The sequence below is a fragment of the Boleophthalmus pectinirostris genome, unplaced genomic scaffold (genome assembly GCF_026225935.1).
Source record: "Boleophthalmus pectinirostris isolate CB_2022bp ecotype Guang Dong unplaced genomic scaffold, ASM2622593v1 HiC_scaffold_22, whole genome shotgun sequence".
In the NCBI taxonomy this organism is placed as follows: domain Eukaryota; kingdom Metazoa; phylum Chordata; class Actinopteri; order Gobiiformes; family Gobiidae; genus Boleophthalmus; species Boleophthalmus pectinirostris.
The window spans coordinates 19,362,705-19,390,013 of record NW_026571190.1 but is presented as its reverse complement, the minus strand read 5'-3'; the positions used below and the strand labels follow the sequence as shown (position 1 = coordinate 19,390,013).

Genomic DNA, 27,309 nt, shown 5'->3' with positions numbered 1-27,309 from the left:
TTTGCAAGCTCTTACCAAATCTAGCTACTTAATACAAAACTGCAAAAGAATGGTGTAGAATTACATTACTGAAGCCACAGAATACAAAGGAATCATAGAAAAAGATTCAGAGTAAAGGTAACTGCAGACTAGTTGTCTGACATGTTTCACATTATGGCATTAAATTCAATTAAATTATTCCCATGAATACAAGCTCATGGCAAGAATATTTTAAGCAAATAAAACACCTGTAATTGAAAAATTGCAAGAAAATGTTTAACGCCGTACTATGGAACATTCCAGGCAATGCAATAACTTCTCCTTGGAGACAAGGTGATGGTTCTTTGATGTGAAGTAAATGTTTATTGTGAACATTTATACTTATTCAAATAATTTTATACTGTACCTGCAGTCTGTTTGCTGGGTAGTAGTTGTTTAGAATCTATCATAAGGCACTGATGAAAGTGGATGTCAGTGGGGGGTGAGGTCAGCCATGTCTCATAGTTTGACATTAGGCCACATAAGTGTGCATGAAGTGTGTTTAGCTCTTGTCATGTACAGAAACCACCAGCCTATGATAATACACCAATTTCAATAACTCCATAATTTGATTTTACACTGAATATCAAATTTTATGGGATTACAGAGTAACATAACATAATAATGCCCTGATTTGTTGGAAAAATGTTTATATAATTTAGTTTCTCTTTAGTCTCACATGCCCTTCATTCTCCTTGATTCATTTACCAACACAACACAATTTACTTTATTCTGACATTTCCTATCCACATATTTTCCATCTACCGATGCTCCAACTATTGGTATTCAATATTTATGCATTCACAGTCACATGGAGTTCAGTTTTTCTCATGTGCTGTGCTGTTGCCACGTCAGATAATGCTTATGCAGCATACGCCATCTACTGGTCAAACTGTAGATGTACATGACCTGGCGCTATGTGAAGAGGATCAGACATGAACCATTTCTAGTGAGTGAAATTCAGCTATATCGTAAAAAAGGCCAAATAACTACTTGCGGTACATACTCTGAAAATGTATATAAGCACCTTTCAATAAGTAGAAAATATAACTTGTCAATATTTAAGATCCAATCAAACACAGAAAAAATACCATACAAACTCAGCTGTGTTTATAATGTATAGGTCACAGTAATATAGAATTAGCAGTGGTAGTAGAAGCAGTAGTAAGGTAAGTTAAGTATTTATTTTATTTTCTAAGGGCAAACAGCTGATTTTGGCCTCCCCACTCAAACCGTCTGTGTACAGTATGACACATGTCTTGGCCAGACACCGCCAGACACACACATATCTGGGTCACAGACCTAGCGAACAGGAACCAGCCTCCACCCACAGGCTCAAACAATGAATCTGCAGCCAGTAAATACTTTGATTGAAAACATGAGTAACTTTCTTGAGCTGATGCAATACTCTTTGTTTGGTTTCTCTTCCATCTGTAACTTCATCCAGTTTGAATAGGCCTGGGGTGGTCTTTTTTTTTTTTTTTTTTTCCATGGGACCACATGAGAAAGAGAAAATATTGTGGAAGGCTGGGTCAAAATGCCTAACTCAATTCTGCATAATATTAATTGTATTTCAGTATAAAAAGCATGAAATAGTATTGTTCTGAGAAGCTGGTAAGAGTACATGTTATGACTTAGCAATGAAACAAAAAATGTCATTTAAAAAAAAACCCAAAAAACAACTCTAAAATAAAAGCAATGCAGCTTTAGTCCATGCATGAGGTAAAATTATAAAATATGTTTATTTTGTAATTCCAAATCAGCTTAAACGGGCCGGTCAGAGTCAACCAAAGGGCCGTACGTGGCCCAGGAGCTGCAATGCCCAGGTCTGGAATAGGCCAACATAGGTTGTAAATCCACTTCAGTACATATTCAAGTTGTATTATTTGTTTACATTTATAGTAATAGTAGCACTGCTAGCAGAAAAAAAACATTCAAATGAACATATTGTTACAATATTCTGAACTTCTAATGTATATTGATTAAAATACCTGTGTGACGGTCATAGTAATCATAAGTAGTAGAGGTAGTTTCCTACTAACACTTTCGTTCAGTTCTTACTTTTGTATATTTTGGTACACTTTCTGTCTGTATGTGTGGGGTAGTAACTGTGAAGGCTGTACGCCAATCAAATTATTCTTCTTAAAAAAATAAATTAAGTAAAAAAAAAAAAAAAAAAAGGATTTCTGTAGTGCAAGATCCTTTATTTAAATGTAGGGGGTCTTTCAGAGTGGATAACAGGAATAGAAAGAAATAATTTTCCAGTAGGAGCCCTGTCGTTTAGTGGGAGGTTTGTTTGAATTAGCAGCACATCTGTCACAGCAGGGAGGAACTATGGACAGGACATAAACACATAACTGAGGTCTTCTGTCTGTGCTGCATCTGCTGCTCACATGCTCTCACTCGAGACTCCATTTATGGACAAGGGAATTATCAAACACTTTATTATTAATTATCTGTAATTATAATTATCATAAACTTAAATGTAAACTTGTTTTATATAATGGTGCTTGATAAAAAAAAAAGTACATTTATTGTTATTGCAATTATAACGTTTCATGAGATTAGATGAAATGCAGACTTATTTACATCATTTAAATAACAGTATACGATTGTAGCCCTGCAATGCAAATCATTTAGAGCAAAATGGAAATGTACATCATGTTTGACATTTTATCTAAGATGCTTTATGTGCTAAATGTGTGCTTGATGATCCTTTGGTCAGATGTAGCTCTTTTAAAGTGGAAACTGGTCAAATCCTTGTAAGGTTGTAATTGTATTATCCATTATTCACTAATTTGTGTCTGAACCCAATCCTGATTCAGGCTTACTTCTTAAAATGATACACTATTTTCAAAGGGTGTTCTTGAAGTGAAAAGTTTCTTCTGATTCACTCTTGTGAGTCAATGTGGAAGAGAAACGTCTCATGGGCTCGCAGAATCTCAAACAAGAGTGGATGACGACCTTGTAAAGCCTGCCAGATGTCCTCAATGCTCCAGACTGGTTGTCCATTTAATTTGACGATTATATCCCCGTCCTTCAGTCCTCCACTGAAATAAAGATAAAATAAAGATAATAATATAATAATTAATATGTAAGAATACTGCTTTACATGGAGGTCTGATGACGTGTTAACAGGGCTTATATATGGGTTTCAGAATAATTACAGATAATTACAATATTGACTTATCGTTCAGTATATGAAAGTTGAAATATATAAAAACAATACATGGAGTTCAATATTTGTCATGGTTCTTTGCAAAAATTGCTGTTGTAATACGATGCTTTGAAAATTTTTTATTGTGACAGGCCTAATTATTAACGGTGACCAAAATATATATTTTGAATGGGAAAAACTGCATATAATAAGAATCAGAAATGTGTTAATAGCAGATAACTCAACATACCTCTCAGCTGGACTGTCGGAAAGCACTTGCTGCACTAGAACTCCATGACTGACCAGAGGAAAATAAGGGTTCAGATGTTGTAACTCAGCAACTAGACTATATAAAAAAAAATACAAATAAATAAATAAAAAATGTGGAAAGGAGAAATGATCAAAAGTAGAAGAAAAAAGCAAAAACATTAACCATAAAATAGATTAAGTGTTTTTTCTTAAACATACTCATCTGTAATTGTGAGCATCCTGATGCCTAGAAATCGTCTTTTTACATGTAAGGTGTCTATTAGAACATGACAATGGTTAGTGATGTAATGCCATTATGAACAGAGGATAAAAACTTCACCTAGAGTCTCACCTTCATCAGACTGTGGTTCGCTGGTAAATCTTTGCTGTCTTGTCTTTTCTGTAAGAATATTGGTTAGTTAAAGTTTGGAACACTAACAAAATATATAACATAAAAACATCATGGTCACCTTTTTTCCTGATAACCTTTGACACTCGACTCTTTTTGTGTTTGATTTGAGACTCGGTGAGGAAACGGCTGATCCGATCTGAAGGTATGGCAAAGGAGATCCCAGCAGTGACTTTCAATGTGTTGATGCCTATTACCTCTCCATCCTGTTGACACACAGTAAAGTTATGACTGATAAAAGATGTTTTAATAGCTGTAACAAAAATGCATTATTCATACAGTCTCCAGTATATGGTATTGTGTGCAATATACAGTATTTATTATTAACAGTGTTCTGCCTCACTGCTGCTTTTAAATAACAAGTCTACTCAAATTATGTATTTATGTGATTTCTTTTGTTGAACGTATGTGTTGGTCTTTTTCTCTCAAATGCACTCTTACCTGTTTTTAGTTGAATGCCCACGAGCCCTTCATAAGAATTCCAATGTGTATGGACATTTGTCTGTGCACAAATGGCAAATAAATTTCTTTCTTGAATCTCTGTAAGCTACTTCTGTATTATTCACACACCAATGTCATATATTGGTGTCTTGCCAAAGGATAGAATGACAGTATGCATGGCCACAGATAGAAATTATACGACAAGTCTTGGATGCCTGGTAGGACAATGTAAAAATAAGAGTTGTTGTGCATACCTGTTAAGTCATAGTTTAGACTCACCAAATTCACAAGGGGCCCTCCTGAATTTCCATACTAAAAGAAGGAAAACACATTTCATAAAGACAGGGACACACAGTACTCAGCTACTGTATATACGTAGGTTAGGAATGTTACATTGATAATGGCATCTGTCTGGATGTAGTCCATGTCTGAATCCTTGATGCCCAGCTCCTTCCCGTCTCTTTGGGCAGTGCTGATGATGCCTGTCGTCACAGTGTTTTGGAGAGCAAAGGGGCTGCCGATGGCAACAACAAACTCTCCTGGTCTAAGGTCTGAGGAAGGGCCCAAAGAGAGGACAGGGAGCTTCTTCTGCTTAAAAGCACAGACACAGAATAACAAGAACAATTCATAAAACAAAAATAAACAATTAACATAATTGCAAGAGGATATTACTACTAGGTAACAGGCTCGGGAAAATTCCTGGTGGGCCTATCCACCTCAGACCACATTTGGGCTGCTGTGGTGGCCTCTGATTTTTTTGGTTCCAGTCCGTCCCTGCTAGTTAACAACAGTACTATGGATAGCTCAGGTTATGTAGCCATCAATGGCAGATGTAGTTGTGATAGAAAACAAAAACAAAATAGAAAAATTAGGCCTACAGTTTATTTAACTTGTGATCCCACACTACAGGGACATAAAGAAATACAAAACATCAAATAAAGACATGAACAGGGATTTGTTATGTAAAAATACAACTCCTGGCAGTAACAGTTGTTGTATAAACCACTCATGTGGTGAGGATAGAAGAATACCCTGACTATGCTGTCCAGCTATTTGAGATAAGTGTGTGAGAAAACACACTAGAGCGAGGCCTCTGACTCACAAGGAAGATGTTTATACTTTCCGGTATGAAAGTCTATCAGAAAATTCTTGACTTGTGTTTCTCTTACTTGGGGAGTAATCTTGATTGTGGCGATGTCTGTCTTCTTGTCCACATCTCTGAGCACAGCTTCATAAGTGTCTCCATCGTGAAGTTGAACGCGCAGTTGTGGTCTGCTGGTTACTGAAGATGTGGATGTGGTTACAACATGAGCATTAGTGACAATCACACCTGCATGAGTCACAATGAACCCAGAGCCACTGGAGAGGCGCACGTGGCGCCCAAATAAAGGGTGTCTGGACAGAAAGACAATGAGACTGTAAAGTATTCAAAAAAGATTGACAAAAAACTGGGAAAAAAATTGATGAACTCTACAAACCTAACAAAAAGTTCAATGTGAACCACTGCAGGGGCTATCTGCTCCACCACATCAGCAATAAAATTGAACTTGAAACGAGCACTGCTGGGATGTTCTGTTGGTTTGGGACCAAAAACAGACACACACATATAATCATGTAAGTCCCCACATAAATTATAATTTAGGGTTGCAAAATGTTGAAAACTTGCATAGTCTGCCAAGAATGGTAAGCCTAGCTAATGATGCATGGATTTCATTGCATACATGTGTCTGATTTATGAAGGCTACATGTAACATATATGTAGAAAAAAAAAAAAGCCTACCTGTCGTTTTCGCACCTGTACTCAGGTTGGTACAGGCTCCTTTGCGTTTCAGTTTGACTTCCGGTCTGCCTCTGTGTTGGGCTTTACGGTTGGCCGCTTTCATCTTGCACACATTGGGGTAAGTTTTCCCGTCACTTGCGCACACTTGATGCTGGCTCCGACATCTGCAGGTCCCTCTGGAGCCCCGCCGTCTCCCCGCGCTCAGCAGCCGGCACTCCAGCCCGGCGCCGCAGGGCAGGTCATTTTTCCGGCCGCAGGGGTCCCCCTCTCCCGGGGAGCACACAAGGCAGCAGTTACACCGGTCAGGGACATAGTCGCCCGGACAGCTGGGACTCGGACACGAGCTCACATCACACGGGGACGCGCATTTATCAGCTCCGCTTAGGTCGTTGATGAAAAGAAAAAGGACTGCCAGTGAAAGTAACTGCATCGTCGCAAAAAATAGCAGAATCAGTAACTCATACCACTTTTAACAACCTAATTTTGAGAAGGGCTCATGTCTATATGGACTGGAGAGACTATAAGGTATGAAGTACCTGAGTGTGTGCTGGGAAGCGCACATCATCCCTGTCTCAATATTTAAACAGTGACTGGACATACAGACCGTCTGCAGGCAGGTTTACTGTAACAATATGCGCCATAACGACATCTACTGGACAATGAAGGTTATTGCTTTTGTTGTACTTAAAGAGTAAGTTGTCTTGTGTAAAGGGTGCAGCATAGCACAAAAAGTGCTGAAAATATGAGATTTGACAAAATCAAACTGTAGGCCTAGACAAAAAGTAATTTTCAAAAGTCTTAAGAAATGTTCCATTTCAGGACATAAAGGTTAGTCTATTAATAGCTCAGTTGTGCTGGAGGGTAACCATTGAGTTTAATGGTCCTGTCAGAGCTCTGTCTGTAAAAGCTGGTTTTAACACAACTTAGTCAGACATTAGTAGACAAAGTAGGCTATTTAGTTAAATGCCAACAGAAAGCAGTTTATTTTTTAAATATACAACTTATTTATACAATCATTGAGTTTCATAAAAAGATGCAGACATAAAGCACAACAACTTTGAGCAAGTGAGAAATGCTTTTTAAAATTTAACATTTCATCTTTATATAACTTACTGTAAAGGAGAAAGGCCAGGTGCCAGCCCCATGCTGCAAGGAGCAAAAGAAACAAAACTTACCAGCAATTAAATACAACGACAAATACATTCATTAAGAGTCGAGATCTTCTTGATTCTTTATATTGAAATGTTTCAGAGTAAAAGTGTATAGAAACCGTAAACAGCTTACATTCAAGCAATACGCATTCCTCGTCTTCTCCAATAGTCAAGTTTTAAGTTTCTATGTTTTCCTATTCTTGAGGCTTGGAACATCCCTTCCAACCACATCATATTTGGCAGTAGTGAGACTAAAAGACACTGTGTTGTAATCGTAGTACTTGTGTAACTTGAAATTTAACACTGGGAAAAAGCTGGTATGCTCATTCCAGTGGATAAAAGACACATCATCTACTTATGCCTGCTTCAATAAGTAATCGCACAAGGCAAAGCATGTCATGATTTACTCCTATCCTGTAGCAATTCTGTCTCCATGGTAATCCGAAAAAACATTATCCGGAAAGTGCTTTGTTCTTTGGCCATTAGTCCCACTTGGAAACCTTGGAAGATTTTAGCAGGAACTTGAAGTGGGTAAAAAAAAAAAGTTCGGCCTCACAATAAACAAATCCCTCTTCAGTAGAAAAGCTGATTATACTTTTAAGTCGCCATGGCAACCCAAACATCCTCACCGTCTTTTGGAGACACGGGTATTGCTCCTGCTTTACCAAAATAGGAGTGAGCTAAGCCTAGTTTCACATACATTCAGTCTTTCACAGTATTCAGCGTTATCAAATGTAGGTTGCATCCCACACAGTCTACCAGGAGGAGAAGAACGGGCGTTTGCAGTGAAATGTCTGTGTGAAGGCATTGCCCAGAGTCACCACACGACCCTGACCTCCGGACCGACTGCGCTCTACAACCACACGTGGCATCTGCACAAGCTGGATCGGGCTCTTTCCGTCCTTCAGGGCTTGGGTAAGGTTTAACACCTATAGAAATAGGAGGAGTTACTATTAAAGCACAAAGAGATCTAAAAATAAGAGTCATAAATTAAAAAAAAAAAAAACTCACCTGCCCTCTCATCACAGACATTTGTCTCTCAAACATGGTCTTGTCAAAACCTTTATCAGTCTGAAGAGAAAAATATAGTTAGATCAATCAACTTGACAGTTATTGGTGTTGAGTTGTAAAAAATAACCCATAATAAAATAAATCCAATTACTGATCAATACTAAAGCTAGCATCAAAAAAAAAAAAAATTCTAGTATTTAAAAAAGCAGTGTTTTTTTTTTTTTTTATCAGGGACATAGCAAAATTGGTGCCCAGTCTTTTCCTTAAGTTTTTTTTGGATGTACTAGTATTGTAACACTGTTGGTGACATGATTTATTAAGCCTGACTTGCAGCCTCCTATACTACAAAGTGACTAACAAAGTAAAGAAAATTGTCCACTATTTTATGCAATTGTCTAGCCAATATTTCACACATATACAGCTGCAAGTTCTCCAGCAACTTTGAGGGCAAAATGCTACAATGAAAAGAAAATCTGTATGACTCATTTTCCATCTGTCAGTAGAATAGGAATGGTATTGTAGTTTGTGTTTACTGGTAAAGGATCATTGGCCTCTACCTTGAACATCTCATAGAGGTCTTCACAGAGGTCTTGTACGAAGTTCATATCTGAGAGACGTGACAGAACCAAGTCTCTGGTTTCTTGGGAGAAGGCCACTTTAGCCTGAGGGAGCCAAGCCCAGTGGAAAGGGTCTAAAACACAAAGAACAAAGCCACATTTCATTAAAACAGCAGTGGCATTTTTTATGACAATATAGTGAAAGAAGCATACAAGCTCTCCACTCATCCGGATGCTTAAAGGGAAAGGCCAGTCCATTGTCGATCGCTGCAATTTTGATGCAGGAGTCTGTGCTGCTCTCAGGCCACTCTGCACCCTATAACAATCAGAGAATATACATCAGCTCAATGGAAATCTATAACTTATGACCAAAGCAGTTATTGATCCACGCATTGAAGGATGATTAATTGGACAAATACAAGACAACAAGACATTTGTGACGAATGGGTGACAGTCACAGACCCCAAAGGAACGATTAGGCAGGTCACAAGGCCACTGGTTTATTCTAGTTACACACAACCTATTGTTCGCCTATGTGGGCCTCTCTAATGAAAGAGACGCTACATGGTTTTTAGGCATGTGTTGAGCTTGGTACTGTAAAAAATGTAACTCTATGATATCGGGAAAAATTTACAAATTTATCCCAGCATAAGTATTCCACTATATGGTCCAATCAGAGTACTGTATTCTGAATATTTTGAATACTTTTATGCAGGTTTGCATTTAAATTACAGTGTAAACATGCAATATAGGATTAAAACAGTTTATATTTGTTTTATCATTTTGTTATGCATTATACTGCTCAGACAAGGGGAAAAAAATCCCACTTGCATGAATCACAAGAGCAGTGTTTTATATTTTTCTCACTAATAAAAGTACCGCCATGTATTCCTTTGTAAAAAGTAACTGTATTGTGAATTTCACCTAATGAAAAAGTAAAGAAGAAGAAGTAGTTACTGGTAGAGCCCGACAGATATGGATTTTGTTGTGGCCGATATGAAACCGATATAATGGGAGTTGGCGCTGCCGATAGCCGATATAATCGTCGATATATTTAGTGATGTAAAAATTCACTGTAAATCTTGAATTGTTTAAAAAACGTAAGTTTCGCTCTAGTGGATTCTAAATTGGGTTTATTTAGGCAACATTTATTGTTATTCTGACTCTTTACATCATATTTACATACAGTAGATTGGCCAAATGGCATTTTTGCATCACATTCTAGCTACTAGTGATGGGTATTCCAGTTTTTTTTTTGAGAACCGTCTCTTTTGGCTCAGCTCACTAAAGCAGCTGGTTCTTTCGGCTCCCAAGAGACTCTTGAGATTGTTTTGTTGCAAGCAGGACTAAACCAGAACTGAACCAGGACTGAGTGTCGGGGCTCGGTTTCTATCTCTCTCCCTCACTCGAGCCCAAGATTACTCCTGGTTTATTCATTTTATGCTGAACTGCAGCCAAATATGCACTTTTTTTTATCCTATGCACAGGCATATTTCTGAAAGTTTCGTTTTCAGCCGCTGCTGCTGTCAAACTACGGGTCTACATGCGGCTTGAAGAGAAAAAGTGAGAAAAAGAGAAAACACGACTCCTCCTCACATCACAAGTCTGCACTAATAAATGTCCTTTTAATCCAGACTCAAACCGATTGTCTGTAAAAAGAATATAATCTCAGTGTTGCGCACCGCTGCGGGTGTAAACAATAGCACGTGAGTGAAGTGACGTGACTCTGGTGGTGTGTTCAGGGACAGTACGGACACACACACAGACAAATTACACCGCAGATAAATACTGATGCAGAGCCACATATTAAGACATTTACCTGTCTGTAAATTGGATTAAATGAACATAATGTAGAGAGTCTAAGCTTTATAACGAGGTATAACATGCCCATGTGAAATATCGGCCCATATCAGCAAGCATATCGGCCAGCCGATATATCGGCCGGGCTCTAGTTACTGGTACTCAAAAGTAGTATTCAGAATAGGTATTCTCGGTGCATGCATTCAGTTACTTCCCAGGACTGCATTGGAGTAACTTTCTGTTTTAACTTGAAACAACTGGGTCACAGGTGAGTCGAATACCTTTTCTTCTTCACCATCACCTGGCTTCTCGTACTTGATCAACCAGTTGTCATTTCCTCGATCTGGAAAACAAACAAAGGTGTGTTCAGAGGAAGTATGCTTTATTGAAGGATTTATTTAACCTCAAATTTAGAACTACCTGATTACGTAAGAGGTGTATTCTTAGAGCTTTCAATTAGAACAAGCACCAGTATTCTCATTGGAAATACTTAAATTGTCCCTTGCTAAACAATCTAAAGTTGAAATCTGTTCATCTGCCATCTTTTTGTTTGTAATAAATTTAAATTGAGAATAGAGGTGGAGAATATATCTAAAAATATATAGAAAACTGCAATTGTTGTTTTGGTCATATGAAAAATTGAGAATTGAGTAAATCATCTATAATATAAAAAAGCTAGATAAAGGCTGCAAAATAAGTGATAAAAAAAAAATAATAATAATACTTAAATCAATTTGTCATGTTAAGGGTAGAAAATAATATTTCTGCACTGCTGTGGTACTAAGCGGTTTTAGCAAATGTCTGAACTGAATCGCTCAGCTATTCATTTGTCACTATCTACCACTCCTAACTGAGGCCTAAACATTATTCTGGTAAATATATACTGTACTCATATTCTTTACTATCATGTTTTTGCATCAGTGATATTCCCAGCTTGCCAAATATCATGTTAGGTCTTAAACACTGAGCTTATTGTCAACATATGCACCCCTTCAGTTACCTGTGTTTCTTATGACATAATCCAACACGACCAAGCGCTCAAACTGAGACTGTAGCTGCTTCCTGATGTTCTCCGGCAGCGGCTCGGCCTCAAAGCGCCGCAGCCAGTAATCCGCTTCACGGTACCCTTCCACAAACAGCTGAAATGAGCCCACCTGAAAAAGCCAAACCACAAGGGAAATTATTTGAACACAGTAGCTCATGGTTTGTTGATATGCATAACATGTCATGCAAAACATGTCAACAACCCATGCATGCCAAAAATCTGTTTCCTTAACCTACTTCCTCAAGTGGTTATTTGTAGCATTATCTACACAGAGAATGAGACAGTGAGTACAAGTAGTATCTTTCACATCAAATTTTATCATAGAAACCAGAAAGCAAATAACTGTGTGCAGTCATTTCTTCTCTTACAAAATCTATCTGAGCTGTCTCTTTGGTAACAGGGCAACAAATTTGCACAACAAAAAGCAAGATAAATAATTGCAAAAGGCTATTGTATATGATCAGTTTTCTATGTCTGCTTGTTTTATTGAAAGTAGACTAGGGCTGCACATTGTAAACTACTCCAGAATTATTAACATTTGAAAGACGACCAAAATATGAACAAGGCAAGAATTTCAGAACATGTCTGTAAAAGGTCTAAACCACAGGTGCATCAAGATTTTTCAGAAAGAAGACAGGATATTTTGTTCTTTGCAGAAAAATAGGCCTGTCAAGATAACAAATGTTGAAGATGTGCAATATACTGCTGAAGTACATGATTTCAAAATGTACAATACTGAAAAAAAAAATAAATACAACTGCAATAAATAAATGATATAGTAGTTAGGTTATTCTATAATGATTCATAGAAATTCATAATTCAACCCTTTACATTTCAAATAATATCAGAACCGAAATATAACAAAAATGTTCCCACTAGTACAAACAAATAATACCCATGCTAAATATTGACCCCCAACATTATTATTAAACAGGCCTTCAGAGAATGTTCTATGGAAATAACTGCAAACTTTGCAAATTTACTTCTTAAAAGACAGTTTTACCTTAGGAGGCAGGCCCACTCTATGGAAGCGACGTCCAACTTTAGGGACCTTCTCTAAAGCATACTTCTTTCCTCTGGATTTGGCTCGGTCTATTGCACTGTAGTGGAAGGTCTCACTGGCCAGATACACGACCTGAATAACAAGAGTATCAAGTAAATAAAAAAATAAAAACTCTAAAACATGCAAATTCCTTTAATATTTTTGTACCTTTGTTTTGGGCACTACACCAAGGCCAAGCTTAGAATCAACCAATGAGGCAGCGGCTTCTGACAGGTAACCTTGATTTGGCAACAAGCAGCCTCGACCAAAACAGCACGGACAACACAACTGAAAGATAAAGCATTTTTGAGTTTTAGTAACTGTTCATAAGCAAATACTAGGGAAAGACAGAAGAAAACTTACCTTGTGAAAGTATTTGGTCCATTTGGGGTTTAGGTGACCATAGGGCTCCTCTGACTTTGGTTTAAAAACACCAATAATTTTCTGCATTAAAAGATAATAATTACCAACAGTCTAAGAATCACAAAATACAAATTCAAAAATAATTTAAGATGGATGTTATGGTTTTTTTTTGTAATTTTGTAACGTACCCCTTTAGGATCCTTGACAAAATAACTCCCACTTGAACCTTGGGAAATTCTCTCTGGATTAACACCATTCTCAATAGCTTGTTCTGCCCGTTGGATGATATCCGCAAACTCCGGATCATCTGGAAAATGGTTGACATCGCCATGGTGGGTACCTAGAGGGAAAAGTGAATCAACTACATTAGAGAAACAATCATGTAAACTTTCTAGTCTTGTGCAAGTTTGGACATTTATTCATTATTGAGCAAGCGGGTTGTTGGGGAGTACAGTCTGTGGCAAAGAAGTGAAAATAAAAAGTGTAAAAGACTGTGTTGACACTATATAATTATGATACCTTTGAGATAATAGTGCTAGATGAAGACCTAAGACGCTATAGGGGTTTGTGGAAGTAGCAGTTCCATACATGGCAAATCTAAGCGCAAGATTTTTAAGGTTATATTACTGTTAATATAAAACATTAACAATAATTATGTGTTATATTTTAAGATTTATAACTTGGTTTATCAAAGAAATAATCAATTAAGTTGATGTTACACCTCAAAGCACATCCAAATGGAACAAATTGCCATTGGAGACAAATCATACAATTATATAGCACATAATTCAATAAACATGACAGTTCCCTGATGGGTTTGAGCTAATTCTAATTCATTCAGTTAATGCCCATTGCCCAATCACATGAGCTGACGGTGCATCCTGCTGTCACATGGAGGGACAGGGAAGCGACTCCATATGCTCTGTATCAGTCACAGTGGGATGTGAGGAAAAAGAAAGGACAGACTCAGGAGGGGAGTGGGGAGGACACCAAAGAAACAAAAGAAAAGGGAGATGATGCACCATTTGTCACAAAGACAAGCGAGATATGGGAAAGATAAAGAGATAATCCCAAAGAGCCTGGGAAAAGCATAAAATAATAAATAAATAATTAATTAATACCTACAAAATCAATTAATCAAGTGTATTAAATGGGGGAACAGTCTGTGAAATGTGCAGTTACAATTTACTGTTAATTTGACACAGTTCTGACACTGCATATTTGTTTAAAATTTGAAATAAAGCCAATCTTCGAAAAACCATTTTTATATATGAAATGTCAGAATAAATTGAGTAAACAATGTCAGGATTGGATAAATACTAACAAAATTAGGGTTTTAACTGCAATACAAAACTGAATAGTTGATGCAGTAGACATTTACTTTATGGCACTGAATTTACTTGCATTTAAGATTGCTATGACAACAACATAGTCCAAATTTTCATGCACATTGAGAAATAAAAGGGTATAGTACAGTTAATTTCTTAAAGTGGACCACAAAAATGTCTTTGATCCATCAATCAAATGTTATGGATGAGGAACTGGATGCACCTCAGGCATTTCGCCCTTGATGTTGACAAAAACATTTCTCCAACACTAGTGGAGCAGATATAAGTAGCCTCCTGTGGCCTGTTGGCTCACAGCCTCACGCTGAGGAACCACACTCACACTCTCTTTGACACCTTCAAGAGCTTTCATATCTGACTTCTGATGGGCAGTTTAACAGCAAGCTTTTGGCAGAGGAACTTTGCATCTTTTGAAGTTGAGGCAATTAAAGGCATAAAAGAAAGAACTGCAAGAAATAGAACATGTTTTCAGCAATGGGACATGTAGTGTTCATCTGGACTAAAAGCTACATTTTTAAAGACAAAGACAAAATAATAAAAATTTCTTGTTCAAATTAACACTAGGGACAAGATGCTACACATGAAGAACATCAAGACTCAAGTTATGCGTAATCAGGCATAAAAATTGTACCCTCAACCTCATCACTAAGAAGTTGGAGGTAGGTGCCATGTGCAAGATCATGTGACTGTGCCACAATTATCAGACAAGATTCTCACTGAATCAGAAGGTGAAGTGTTTTGGCAACATAAAGCATCTTCTATAATGAAATAATATAGGAAATTCATGGGTGCGTACAGTGCGTTTTTGAGATTCTTAAACCAACAATAACAAAAAACAAAGACCAGACTTACTAGATATACATTGTATTTTACTAAATGCTTCTGCACATAGAATGGACTTGTGCATTTTTAATGTCACTCTTTGTGCTGTGGGCCAGCTAATGGGTCTATGAGCTCTTCCCAGCAGGAGTCAGAGCCACAGGCCGACAGCACAGACCACTCCTCCCTCTGGAAACTTCCATCCTCAGTTTCCTCATATCTGTGGCCAATCAATTCATACACATTTAGTGTGAGAGCATAAGTATGTAATTACAGGTATGTGTATGCTAAGTGGATTTGATATGGTGCAAAAATATGGTCATATGCTTTTAGCAACAGCAACATTTTCTGACTAATATTTTTCATATTTCATTAGAGAATTTGTAAAAAATAAATAGCAACATTTAAAAGGTGCACTACTATGGATCTTTTTTTGGTGGAGCTATTACTATCTGTCTCCATGGAGATTTTATCGCTTTGGCCAGATTTTCCCTCATCTGACATTAAACTTCTGTATAGCTCCATAGAGAAAGTTGGTAACATGACCAGGCCAAGTTACAGGTCAGATCTGTAGGGAGTACAGGGAGTAGAATGCTACACTGTGGAACATTCCAGGCAAAGAAATAACATTTCGAGAGAGAGAGACAGAAAGAGAGAGAGAGAGAACAAAGTACACCTTTTATTACAGAAATTTTTGATTTAGCTAAATATTACTGTCTCATTAATATGTTGTTATGTGGGTTTTCTGCAATCCAGGAAGTAAAACCAACAAGTTTTGTTTAAGTCCAAGTTATTACGTTATACCTAAAAGGTTCTAACGTTATTTAGAGCTGTAAAGTCATAAAAATCTGGCTTGCTCAAGTAACTCTCTAATGCACTCACTGAAAGCATGGTAACTCTAGCTGCAACAATTGTCATTTTAAGCGACCACAGGAAATGGGACGCCAGTGATTTGGGTCTCAGTTTGTACCTCTGGCTTAGATTTCCATGCATGATAACACTGGTCAAACAAAACCAGCACACATGTAAAAGGGGCCAAAGAAAGACCCAAATAACCCAAATAGAAAACAATGATCTAAAACTGATCTATCAGAGAAACAAGGTCGAGTAGGAGGCGGGGGTGTAGTGTTAAAACCAATTAGCTGACAGGACTCAGAATGTGCTGCTGCTATGGTTACTGGATCACCTTGTCATCTTGCTATGTCCCAGTCCAACCTTTGCATTTCACATTTTATTTTAATGTTTATCAGTTATTCTTATTCTTAACAAGACAATCAATGACCACACTATGGTACACTGGAGTTTCAAAGATATTTGATGTAAAAATATAGGGTCATTTTGTTCTATATTTAAGTATCTTGCATGCAGTAATGTAGACAATAGTTTTTTACTGAAAAAGTAACTTGGGATTCCTGGCTCAAAACAAGAGGGTACAGGGTTTTCTTACAGTGAGGACTTTTTCTTTTTTCCCATGATTTTGCTCATCTCCTCCAGGTGCTTCTGTTTTCACCACTTAAAACAGGTACAACTGCATCTGCACTGTGGACGGGCCTATCCGGTAAAGGATCTCAATGAGATTCTCCTGGGTAAACCAAACTTAAATAGAACTACAGGTAAATGGTTACAAAGTTCTAAGTCTAAGACGTTTGCTATAAAAAACAGTCACTGCCAGGAGATTAGGTCCTCAGTTTGTCCCTAGTTGTTCAAGTGTGATTTGTTTTTAAACTATTTCTGGAAAGAAAGAAACACTGTTTTTGTTCAATTGTTGTGTCACCACTTCAGTAAAAAATAAACTAAATCCTCTTAGAATGGGGAAGTTTGAATGTACAGATATAGTTGTGACAAGACTTAAGTTACATCACAGGTTTGAAAAGTGCCAGCTCATATCACACACATGACCACTGATATCTCATATCACTGTTAATACGCAGGCACACAAAGTACAGACTCCAACATGGGTAAACAACAAGTCAAGTTTACACTAAAAGAGGAAAGAAGATTGTTTGGAATTTAAAATATTCTGTAACAGAACTGTTGAACATTTGACCCATAGTCTCAATATATTCTGCCAGGCATTTTAGGATATAGTCATATTCACCTAACTTTATCTAATTTGTATGACATGCACTCACTCACTGACGACAGACAACCATTGTCTCTTGACTCCTGCCACATTAGAATGGATCTTTAACCTCCCAGTCTGCTGCAGCATTTACACTTAAGATATATTTGACTTATGTGATTATTGTTATGAGATTTAAAAAGAAAAATACATGTTATGAAAATAATGTTTTAGTTTTATTAAAGTGTATTTCATCAGCTGGGGAAGTATATTGTATAAAACTGGAAAAATGGGAAAGTAAGATGCAAGTGCTGCATTATTTGTCCTCTAACATGCACTGGTCAGTTATATATATATATATATATATATATATATATATATATATATATATATATATATATATATATATATATATATATATATATGATCCGTATTAGAAATCTACTTAAGCAGCAATTTCCTGTGAGGTTGGTGAGCGTGCTGCGTGCCTGACATGTCAAACACTTGGACCGGTCTTAATCACGTGTATCCCAAAGCCATTACCTGGGGAGGCCAAGGTGTCCTTATCCGAAGATGAGCTGTGTCTGTTCCGCCTGCCCCTCTTCTCCCGCACTGGCCGTGGAGACGCAGAGCTTCCTGCTAAGCACGGTAACAGCAGCGCCTCTTCCCCGGAACCGTCTGTCTCCAACTCCGTTAAGACACTCTCCCGAGAGTCCGAAATACGAACAGCGCCTCCGGGGTTCACCGCAAGCCCGAGCCCTATCCGGTTCTTGTCAAATAACACCGTTTGTGTGTCTTCAGGGGGAAAGTTACACTCCGCCGCTGTCCCAGTGCTATCCAACCCGGGCTCGCCTTCTGTCTCTGTCGGGTCGCATTCTAACATCATTTTGGCTCGACTGTTAGGACCTACTTTACTGTTTACAATACAACAGCTACTTCCATTCAGGCAGTACTACCTAAATCTGCCCAATTTGGTTAAAACAGCTGCCCCTCCACACAGATCTGTCCACATAATCCGTCGAGCTTGTCTGCTTCCTTTTTATCGGACCACGCATGCGCGCCACAGAAAAATGACGATTGCCGGTTAAAGATGCCTTCAGGTGAGATTTGGAAATCTACGGCACTAGTCTCGGCAATCTAAACTAATCTACTAATCTACGGCAATAGTTCTGTTCCATTTATAAATTGCAACAGGGAATTGGACATATACATATATATATATATATATATATATATATATATATATATATATATATATATATATATATATATATATATATATATATATATATATATATATATATATATATATATATATTTCAGGATGAAGAAAAATGCATCTCTTGTCAAAGTAAATTAAGTAAACCAGGTCAAATTAATGATTATATTTACTTCCTGGACCCCAATTAGATAGATGCGGTAGTTTTCTGAATATTTTTTATTACTTTTTGAAACACTGTGCAACAGAACAAAATAGACCTATGGCATATAATCACAGTGGATTCATCGGGATCTTATGCAGCACTGTACTAGAATTAGTAGGCTACACAGTGTCCTGTATTATGCGCACTGAATGTGGACTTAACTGCAGTTTTCTAATTGTGCCACTAGATAGCGGTAGAGAGCTAGGTCACTTTCATGTTCCTTGTACAGAAATGTGGTTATGACCATTTTCTTTATGAATAAACTATGACTTTACGTTTTGAATCCTTTAACTTTGACTTAGCCTCACATGTTAAGCTCAGCCCATAATCAAATATTCAGAGCTGAGTGTATATATTCAAATGAACAGAACATCATGAACAAAAAGTAAAAAAAAAAAAAAAAAAGTAAAAAAAATAAAATAAAATAAAATAACCACATAGGATAAGGCAAGGCACATTTTTGGATGAAGTACAAAGACTGCATTTTAACATATATTTTTTGGCATAATAACAAAAGCTTAATTACTTAAGCACTGATTTGAATCTCATAAATCTACAAATGTCTTATCAGGCCTACAGAGTCTCACCGTGGCTCTCTCCTTCACCCTAGCCTCTCTCCACCTTTACCACAGCCGCTGCCACCCATTTCTCTAATAAGGCAATGTAGCTGAAACACATGCAAATGAGCAGTCAGCCAGCTGGTATCACAACAGCCATGTGATCTATCAAGGTAGGGGGTTCAGGGTGAAGCCAGCATAGAGAGAGGGCGGGTACATGAGTGGGGGAACAGACAGAGAAGATTCAAAGGTTTTGTATCATGTTGCACTGGTGTTGTTATTGATGGTTTAAATGATTTTGTTGCATTCATTTTTGTGTCTCGCCTTTGGTCAAAATACACTCAACGGCCAAGCTACCTGAGTTTGGTATGACTAAACCTGAATAAAGGAGTAATACATGTGATATAAACTAGTGCCAAATGAGGACTATTCCAAGACTGCATCACGTTATACTTTGGTCTGCGTGTAATAATGTTCATAATGTACACCTCAACTTTATTCCCTGACCAGATAGCCTAAGCAAATAACATTTCAAATAACCTTTATACCTCAAATGCATTTCCTGAAAATGAATTGAACTGATCCAATTAAAGGGCCTATATAAGCTATTTTCTGAGCAATGTTTTTGTTTCCACATCAAAAACATACCTGACATTGTCTTTTGTTTCATTCACACATGTTTAACACAAACCCTGCACATTGTGGCTGACTTCTTATCTCAAACAGACACTTAAACAGTCTGTTCCACCTTCCATACACCTTCACTAGAATCATTTGTATATTTTCAGCCCTGGAATTGACAATGCGTACTGAACTAAAGGTAAAAGGAAGCTGTTAACTTGAAAATAACAGGTTTGTGACATCACAAGGTGGAATGGAGCATTTTCAGCTTTGGAGATGTAGGCTGAGGAATAATACAGGATTGGCCAAGTATGTGTGAATGAATCAAAACACAGGCCCATGTATGTTTTTGAGGAGGAAACAATACTGCAACATGGCTCCCAAGAGTCAGTTTGCTTAATGTAGGACCTTTAAACAAATCATATCTCAATAGATCCTCATTCATAAAAAGTAGGATTGAAAATGCGCGTATGTATATCTTGATGACATTCTCGGTGCACTACATACACAGTGCCTTCTCTTTGTGCTTGTGAGGCTGTGTTCTTCCTTCAGCACAGTGTGACAGGCCCCTGCAGCCCCACACAATGTATGAACATGTGTGTGTACGTGCCAGAGATACATCGATGCCCGCTCCATTCCAGTGGATTCTGCTGGCACCATAACTGTTCTGCCCTGCCAACAGAGACCATCTCCTCCATCCCTCTTCTCCTACTCTTTTACCCGAGTCCCTTGAGTGTGAAAATGCAGGGGCCCCGTGCCAAAGGTACCTGGGGGTCCATACTCAAATGCACACATGGCAAATTATTCATGAATTCAGGCACATTGGGTGTTATGCAAATACATGCTTTACATCACATTGACTTTGCTCTTATTTGAGAGATATGACATAAATGATACTATATACAAAATATTTCTGGTTAACAAGGAGTTGTACATATCTTAAATCAGTATGGTTGTCTTTTTATGCAAACTACATTATTGTGGGTCTTCTTTTCTTGTGTCTAATGGCCTTATGGGTATATTCCCAGTTTTCCTTCTTTGTCAGTGAGGCAACAAAAGAACCAATTTGTGGACCTACAACATAAATATACAGTATGAGTGGGGCGTGAGGAGGTTATGTTGACTTACTTTCATCTACACTGCACCTACTGCCATGCCCATGCCTGGTAACAATATAAAAAGGGTAAGTAAAGTAAAGGTAGTTGTCTTTAGTACTTTATGTTTTTTCTTTTACATTAATTTTCATATTTTATGTTTAAGCATTTTAAATAAATCCAAACAATAACATACATTTATTTTTTTTTATAAGTATCACCCATTTTGAGTATTTGGGGGCAAATACAGGTGGTCTGATTTGGAGAGTAATTACATGTTATTACATTAGGGTTTTGGAGTACAATTTCCACTTTTTAGATCATCATGGCTGGTAGATGTTGTCCATCTTTAGAGCATGAGGACATCCTTATCTATTGGTGAAATTTTTTTTTTTCTTTAATGGTTGGTTTGTAGGTCAGGTGGTTACCAATGGTTACCTGTTACCTGTGCAAAGAAAGAACATCAGTAATCATTAAAAATCACATTGTATATAACAGTTTATAGCTATACCTTTAGGACCAAACATCTTTAAGTAGCAGTAGGAGCAGTATGGCTTCTCGTCATACTGAAATAAAAAAATAGAATTCATTTAATTTATACATTTCTATATACTATATTTCCTTTGCCATATACCTCTGCATTGTCCAGCGTTGAGTTGTCTGTTACACTTGTGACATTTGAGACACAGTGGGTGGTAGTCTCTTCCTAATGACCTCTTCCTTTCTCCTGTATAAGAATAAAAATGTTAAAGGTGCACTATGTAAGTTTTCTGATGAGTGTTATTTCTTAGCCAGGAATGTTCCACAGTTTTGCAGTAAACAGTTAAATTTTGCATTTGTCTAAAAATGCCTAGAAAACATGCTTTCTAAATGGATTAGGGTTAAGGTAACAACAGCGTGACCACTTGGGGTCACCTGCTTGTCCCCATAGAGATAGACAGTGTGAGGTTTAATACTATGGAACATTGTTGGGAAAGCAATAACATCATGGAGATGAGTAGCTTGAGGACCCTTCACCAGAAAAATTACAATGAGCACATTTAACCGTATAACACAAATATTGTAGCTTGTGTAGGCCAGTCATAGTTCATAGAACATCATTGTGTTAGCCATGGGTATCGGAGTAATGAAAAATCAACACCACCGCCATAGACATTTTTAACAAGTACGCTATTGTATCTTCTGAATGGCCAGAAGTTCTCAAAATGGCATCTTTAATCAGGAAACTGGATTGAAACAACAGAAAATGAATACGTTAAAAAGTTAAGCATTTTGGTGCATTTACAGTCTGTTTCATGTGTTTTGCAGTAGTGTGAGGCTTGTTAGCTGCTGTCTTCTCCAGAGCTCTTGCCCGCTGCAGTACAAAGAGGCTGAGAGTGCAGTGTTAGTGGAGGAAAAGAGGTAAGTAGGCCAGGTCACATCACAGAGTTTGAACTTAGCTGCTACTTGAATCCACAAGTAAAACCAGCTGCACTACGACAGCAGGTCTGAGGGCTGTTGTGCTTTGAGTGATTTGTGAGGTGCCCAGTAACCATGGAAACATGCACAAATGGTACTTTTGCACACACATGTAACTAAAATGAACTGGATTTGGACACGTGTGCATATGACAGGTTCTTGTGTTTTTGTACGTATTAGTTCTTTTAGTGGGATGAGACCGGAATATCTCTATATACCCGACAAGTGGTGTTTTATAAAGAAATGTTGAAAAATGAAAATGTTGAAGAAAATTATAGGAAGTTGGCTAGTTTTAATCCAGAAAAAAATCCCTCATATGTGTGCTATCAATAAACAAAATTCAAAAAAAAAGAGGCAAAAACAAATTACTTACAAGCAACACATTTTTCTGACAGTAATTTAAATGTATTTGTCAAATTAACTGCATAAATTAGACAAACTTTTGCTATTTGTTAGTGTGTGGTTAGTGTATGCTGCCCCTGTCCAAATAGAAGTAAAATTATAAACTTCACCAAAAGTGCCAAACTAGAGAAAAACAGGAAATGTTTTAAGCAAAATCTGAAACATCATTATGTTATCATATTAATTAATTAACAATATGACCCATTCAGTTGAGGTGATGGTGTTTTAGTAAGTCATTTGTTGTATTAGGATTACCATATACTTTGTCTATGAACAAGTTATTGATGTATATACACTATGGTGAACTAGAAATTCAAATAAGAAAGAAGGAACCCCAAAAACCCTGAACGTTGCCCACATCCTGTTCACAATATGCACAATAACTTAAATGTGCTTGTGTAGAAAACCCTAACCAGATCTTGTTTTTACTCCTTTTTTGCACATTGTAACATATTCAAAGTAGATGGCAAAGGATTAAAACTACATTTCAATGGTAATACATAAAAAAACAAAACAAAAAAAACCAACAGATTTAGATAAAATACTGGTAACATAAAACAAGTGTCACTGCACAAACCTGGTTGGCGAAAGAAGCAAAATGAAGAGGACACACTCACCAAAGTAGACAGGCTTCCCACAGATTGGACAGTAGCTAACCATGATATGATTTTATCAGTACAGCACAGTGTGTGAGGGATGGTGAGAAAATGTTCACTTCCCTATACGTTGGCATAAGTGTGAGGCTGTGAGCTGAAAATTAACAGGAAAAGTGCTAACGTGCAGCAGACATGTCATCTTCTTTTGAAGCCAGGGCCAGGATGTGGTGAGAGAGACGTCACGGAGACAAGCGTAATTTGATTTGAGAACATGACTATTACAAAAGCAAAAAAAAAAGTTTAAATAATAGTTGTTTTTTTTTTAGTTTTGAAAGTTTTAAGAAAGGATAAAATAATATTGTGTTGCTCAATATTTTCTTTAATTTCTTCAAAATAATTGATTTTACTGACCCATAGCAAATAATTATCTTTCATAGATTCTTTGTTTGTTGACGCGTGTTGTGAGATGCTGGGGTTTTCAGCTCAATGGACAGAGCTAAAGCACATCCGAACTTGATATGGTTACATAGGTTTGAGGCTACTATTAAGAGATTTGACTTGTTATTTGTTTATTTTGTTCATTTGGTAGGGACAGATCAGATCGTTTCTGTAAGATAATTTCCATCCTCGTCCTGTTTTTTCATTCACAAATGCATTCTCTTTAATGCACCAAACTACAGTGGAGGCAAAGCAAGTGTAGTGCTTTGCCCAAGGACACACCTACAACATGCACAGGGTAGAGCTGGGTTCAGACCTTCAGCTTTTGGATTAGTGGGCCTCACAGTAGCTTGATCGAGGCAGCTAATTCCTCTATTCCAACAGTCTTTGTACATAACCGTTCAAATATGTACATCTCTTAGTTTCTGTGCTCATTAAATGGTATGGAAGTCTAGCCTTAGCACTGTTAAAAAGAACTAAAGCAGTTATCTACGGTTCAAATTCCCACATCCTCTCCCCTTACCTGCTCTTTTCACCCTCTTTCTGAGATTAAAACTACCTGTTGAATCTGTGAATTGCAAAAAGAAACTTGATATCTGCGCTTTCTTTCTCTCTGCCTCATTGTCCATCCTCTTTCACACACTTTGTCTCCACAATGACATCCCAAACAAGAGCTCTGGCCATGTGGGACAGTGTTTGGGAGCAGATCTATTGACGGATATTACATGTAGTATATTCTCTATCACCCTCTGTGAACCGAACACAGAATAAATAATATAATGAGCATCTAAAAAAGGTCTATAATTAATTTAATGGTTTTAATCATTTTATTTTTATAATTATACTTGCTCAGCTCTCCACTATTTGAGTAACTCTTTTGAGTAAGCCTTTATGTTGACGATATGAGGAAATGTAAGGGATTATGATAGCGATAGACCGATATATCAACTGGCTGATCTATTGGGACGATACTTAGGCTTTTTACTGCATCGACCTTAAATCTCCAGCACAGGCCGATATTTTGTTTTAGTCGAAATGCTGCCTAAAAGTACACATAAAGCTTTATGTTAGATCACTGGTGAAAACATGACTACTCAGCTCTCCTTTAGTTTTGTAGTAAAAAAAAAAAAAGTCTGTGGGTGAATGTGTAGTAAATTAAAATTACAGAGGAAAATAATCCAAATCAGCCCAACATATTGGCCCAAAATATTGTCAGATCTCATTGCTCATTGGTTACTTTAAATTCTAAACCATTGGCATCAGCATCTGCCATGGAAAAAAAAAACATGTTGGTCCATGTCTAATGGTAGAGGTAGTAGTGGTAGAAATAGTCATGGTGGTAATTGAAGAAGGAGCACTTATGGTATTATCAGTTGTAGAAAAACGTCTCAACATTCTGGAGTGTGTCAATTATTATGACAAAAATAAGTTGCTAAAACTGAAGAGAGAGGGCATTAAAACCACTTTTCCCAGTGGGTATCTGGTAAGTCTGAAAGTCGACAACTGCCAAAACTTTCCAACTTCCTGGCATGTGCAGTCCATACGCATGCTCCACTTTCGCCAAGTCATAGATCCACCACCATGAGGTTTGTGCGAGGGGCTTGTGTTGTGCCTCTGTGTGGGAACATTTGGTAAGTGCACATAGCTCATAGAAAAGAAGAGGAGGAGAAGACTGATCCTCAGCTGTCTCTTATAATGGATAGACTTGCTAAGGCCAATCCCTTCGTCTGCTTGAGTGTTGTGTGTGTTGGGAGGTTGGGCCCTCTGAGACAGACTTGGGAAGGCTGCAGGGATGGGCTCCTCTTCCCACACATAAATGCAGTCTCAATCACATGCGCGCACACATGTCACACATACTGTAAGGACGCACACTCAAATGGAGGCTTGGATAGGTTCCCTTTGCCTCACTGGTTCTCACACGCCCACTCATCATCACGTTTCACTTCTTGGCATCCTTCGCTCGCCTCAGAGCTCAGAATATGACATGGCTTTGGGGTTGCATCTCGGTTGCGTACACACAATCAGTCCTGTGTTGCAAGACATATGGCCAATGGAATAAAGTAGTCTTTAAATGAAGATTGGATGAACAAGACAGTGGAGAAAAATCTGAGACTGCCAAGTTTCAGTGGGGTAAAGATTTACTGTGATTTCTATTTCTGTGTTTTTTGGTCATTTTAAACCTTGTATAACTTTTAGACAAAAAAATAGACAAATAAAAGCAGGATTTTGAGGTTGTATTCATTGCACTGAAAAAAAAAAAAAAAAAAAAAAAAACATACTCTGAGAGGGCTTGCACCTTCACAAACCTGACTCTTATTTGGCTTGAAGGAGGGCCTCCTCATGCATGTTTCCATTGAGATGTTGTTCCTTTGGATTACTCTTCCAAAATATGCCATGGAAACATATAGGTAATGTACCACTTCAAGAAAGTTACATACTGTATCTTTAATTCACAGAGGTAAAAAGTTACACCTAACTTTCTAGAAATGCAAAATTAAGTGGCTTTACTTTTCAGCCAAACAAACAGTAAATAGTTCTTGAGGCATAGTTGAGGGCACATTATAACTATCTTTTGTCCCTTTTTAAAACCCTAAGATACAAAGACATTTTAGTAGATTTTTATTATTTTATTTTTTTCATTTTTTTTTGTCATTTGCACTCAGGCAAAGTCACTCAAGCAACTTAAAAAAATCATATTTGTAAATAAGAACACTATTTTTTATATTTCTGTCAATACATACAGACAATAGAAAATAGGTTTTCATTTGGCCCAGTTTGAGGGATTTTGGCATTATTTGGAAAGCCGTTTTAGGTTTGTTTTTTTGTTTTTTGCCATTTTTACCCCCCTCTGTGAAAACCTTTCTCCAATCCAATTTTATAATCTTGTGCTTAGTGTGTATGTGTGAATCACAGAGTTCCAAAAAATATTCCTGTATTTTACAATTAATAAAACCTTCCAAGTTCCCCAGTGGTATGCTTATAACCCACTGCAATATTTTTTTTGAAACATTAATGTTATTTTATCTATTTTGGCCCATTGCAGAACAGAGAGCATAATTATTCCCCCTTTCCTCCCACTCTCTCCCACATGTTCAGTGACACTGACCAGGTTTATGATGGCAACACTGGGGTAAATGTGACATACACTGAGATGGACATGTTATTCATATACAGCATTTCAGCTATTAAAATATGTGGGAGGGTTCTAATGCATAGTGTATTTAATAAAGTGCGTATACTTAGCATTAAAGGCCCATTAACCTAAATAAAGCCCTGACCCACCAATAAACAGGGCTCTATTATGATTGGGTTATATTTGTTTTATTATCTTGTAGATGGGTGTTATAATATCTTATGTCTTTGGTAAATGTAGTCAAATGTTGTTAAATCTATTTCTAACTAACTAGCATAACTTTTTGGATGTGGCATATCATCTACATGGAGAGAGAAAGTTAAAACCATGACCTGC

General features: G+C 37.3%; 2 protein-coding genes and 1 long non-coding RNA gene across 6 annotated transcripts; all 3 read right to left on the bottom strand.

Moving 5' to 3' along the window:
- Window positions 1–1,741: 1,741 nt before the first annotated feature.
- Window positions 1,742–6,869, bottom strand: htra3a (HtrA serine peptidase 3a). 4 transcript variants are annotated; one of them, XM_055158084.1, is made up of 10 exons: window positions 6,055–6,869; window positions 5,753–5,846; window positions 5,444–5,669; window positions 4,668–4,865; window positions 4,554–4,586; window positions 3,895–4,039; window positions 3,777–3,824; window positions 3,644–3,701; window positions 3,426–3,521; window positions 1,742–3,068 (listed from the first exon to the last, which is right to left on the bottom strand). In XM_055158084.1, exons 1-10 carry the CDS (start codon window positions 6,482–6,484, stop codon window positions 2,909–2,911), a joined length of 1,488 nt encoding a protein of 495 aa, XP_055014059.1. In that variant the 5' UTR covers window positions 6,485–6,869; the 3' UTR covers window positions 1,742–2,908. The 4 variants fall into 4 exon arrangements, 2 of the variants coding, with proteins under 2 accessions (XP_055014059.1, XP_055014060.1); XM_055158085.1 differs by having other exon boundaries at window positions 4,668–4,862; XR_008632824.1 differs by lacking the exon at window positions 1,742–3,068 and adding an exon at window positions 4,275–4,335 and having other exon boundaries at window positions 3,440–3,521.
- A 139-nt stretch (window positions 6,870–7,008) lies between these two features.
- pi4k2b (phosphatidylinositol 4-kinase type 2 beta) lies at window positions 7,009–18,300 on the bottom strand. Its single transcript, XM_020941899.2, has 11 exons — window positions 17,794–18,300; window positions 13,212–13,363; window positions 13,024–13,104; window positions 12,829–12,948; window positions 12,622–12,753; window positions 11,574–11,727; window positions 10,855–10,916; window positions 8,987–9,089; window positions 8,774–8,907; window positions 8,217–8,276; window positions 7,009–8,134 (listed from the first exon to the last, which is right to left on the bottom strand). The coding sequence occupies exons 1-11, from the start codon at window positions 18,134–18,136 to the stop codon at window positions 7,961–7,963; spliced, it is 1,515 nt and encodes a 504-aa protein (XP_020797558.1). The 5' UTR covers window positions 18,137–18,300; the 3' UTR covers window positions 7,009–7,960.
- A 2,745-nt stretch (window positions 18,301–21,045) lies between these two features.
- LOC110175724 (uncharacterized) lies at window positions 21,046–23,611 on the bottom strand. The gene is made up of 3 exons (XR_008632836.1): window positions 23,424–23,611; window positions 21,458–21,673; window positions 21,046–21,391 (listed from the first exon to the last, which is right to left on the bottom strand). It is a non-coding gene; the product is annotated as an uncharacterized LOC110175724 (long non-coding RNA).
- Between the last annotated feature and the right edge of the window lie 3,698 nt (window positions 23,612–27,309).

What these genes read in the sequence shown, in the direction of transcription:
- htra3a (XM_055158084.1), bottom strand. Translation starts at nt 6,484, where the DNA reads ATGCAGTTACTTTCACTGGCAGTCCTTTTTCTTTTCATCAACGACCTA. An exon ending in CACATTGAACTTTTTGTTAG is followed by an intron (nt 5,670 to 5,752) that starts GTTTGTAGAGTT and finishes CTTTCTGTCCAG; the next exon opens with ACACCCTTTATTTGGGCGCC. An exon ending in CGAACCACAGTCTGATGAAG is followed by an intron (nt 3,702 to 3,776) that starts GTGAGACTCTAG and finishes ATGTTCTAATAG; the next exon opens with ACACCTTACATGTAAAAAGA.
- pi4k2b (XM_020941899.2), bottom strand. Translation starts at nt 18,136, where the DNA reads ATGATGTTAGAATGCGACCCGACAGAGACAGAAGGCGAGCCCGGGTTG. An exon ending in GGACACCTTGGCCTCCCCAG is followed by an intron (nt 13,364 to 17,793) that starts GTAATGGCTTTG and finishes TTTTCCCTCTAG; the next exon opens with GTACCCACCATGGCGATGTC. An exon ending in TCCGGATGAGTGGAGAGCTT is followed by an intron (nt 8,908 to 8,986) that starts GTATGCTTCTTT and finishes TTTGTGTTTTAG; the next exon opens with ACCCTTTCCACTGGGCTTGG.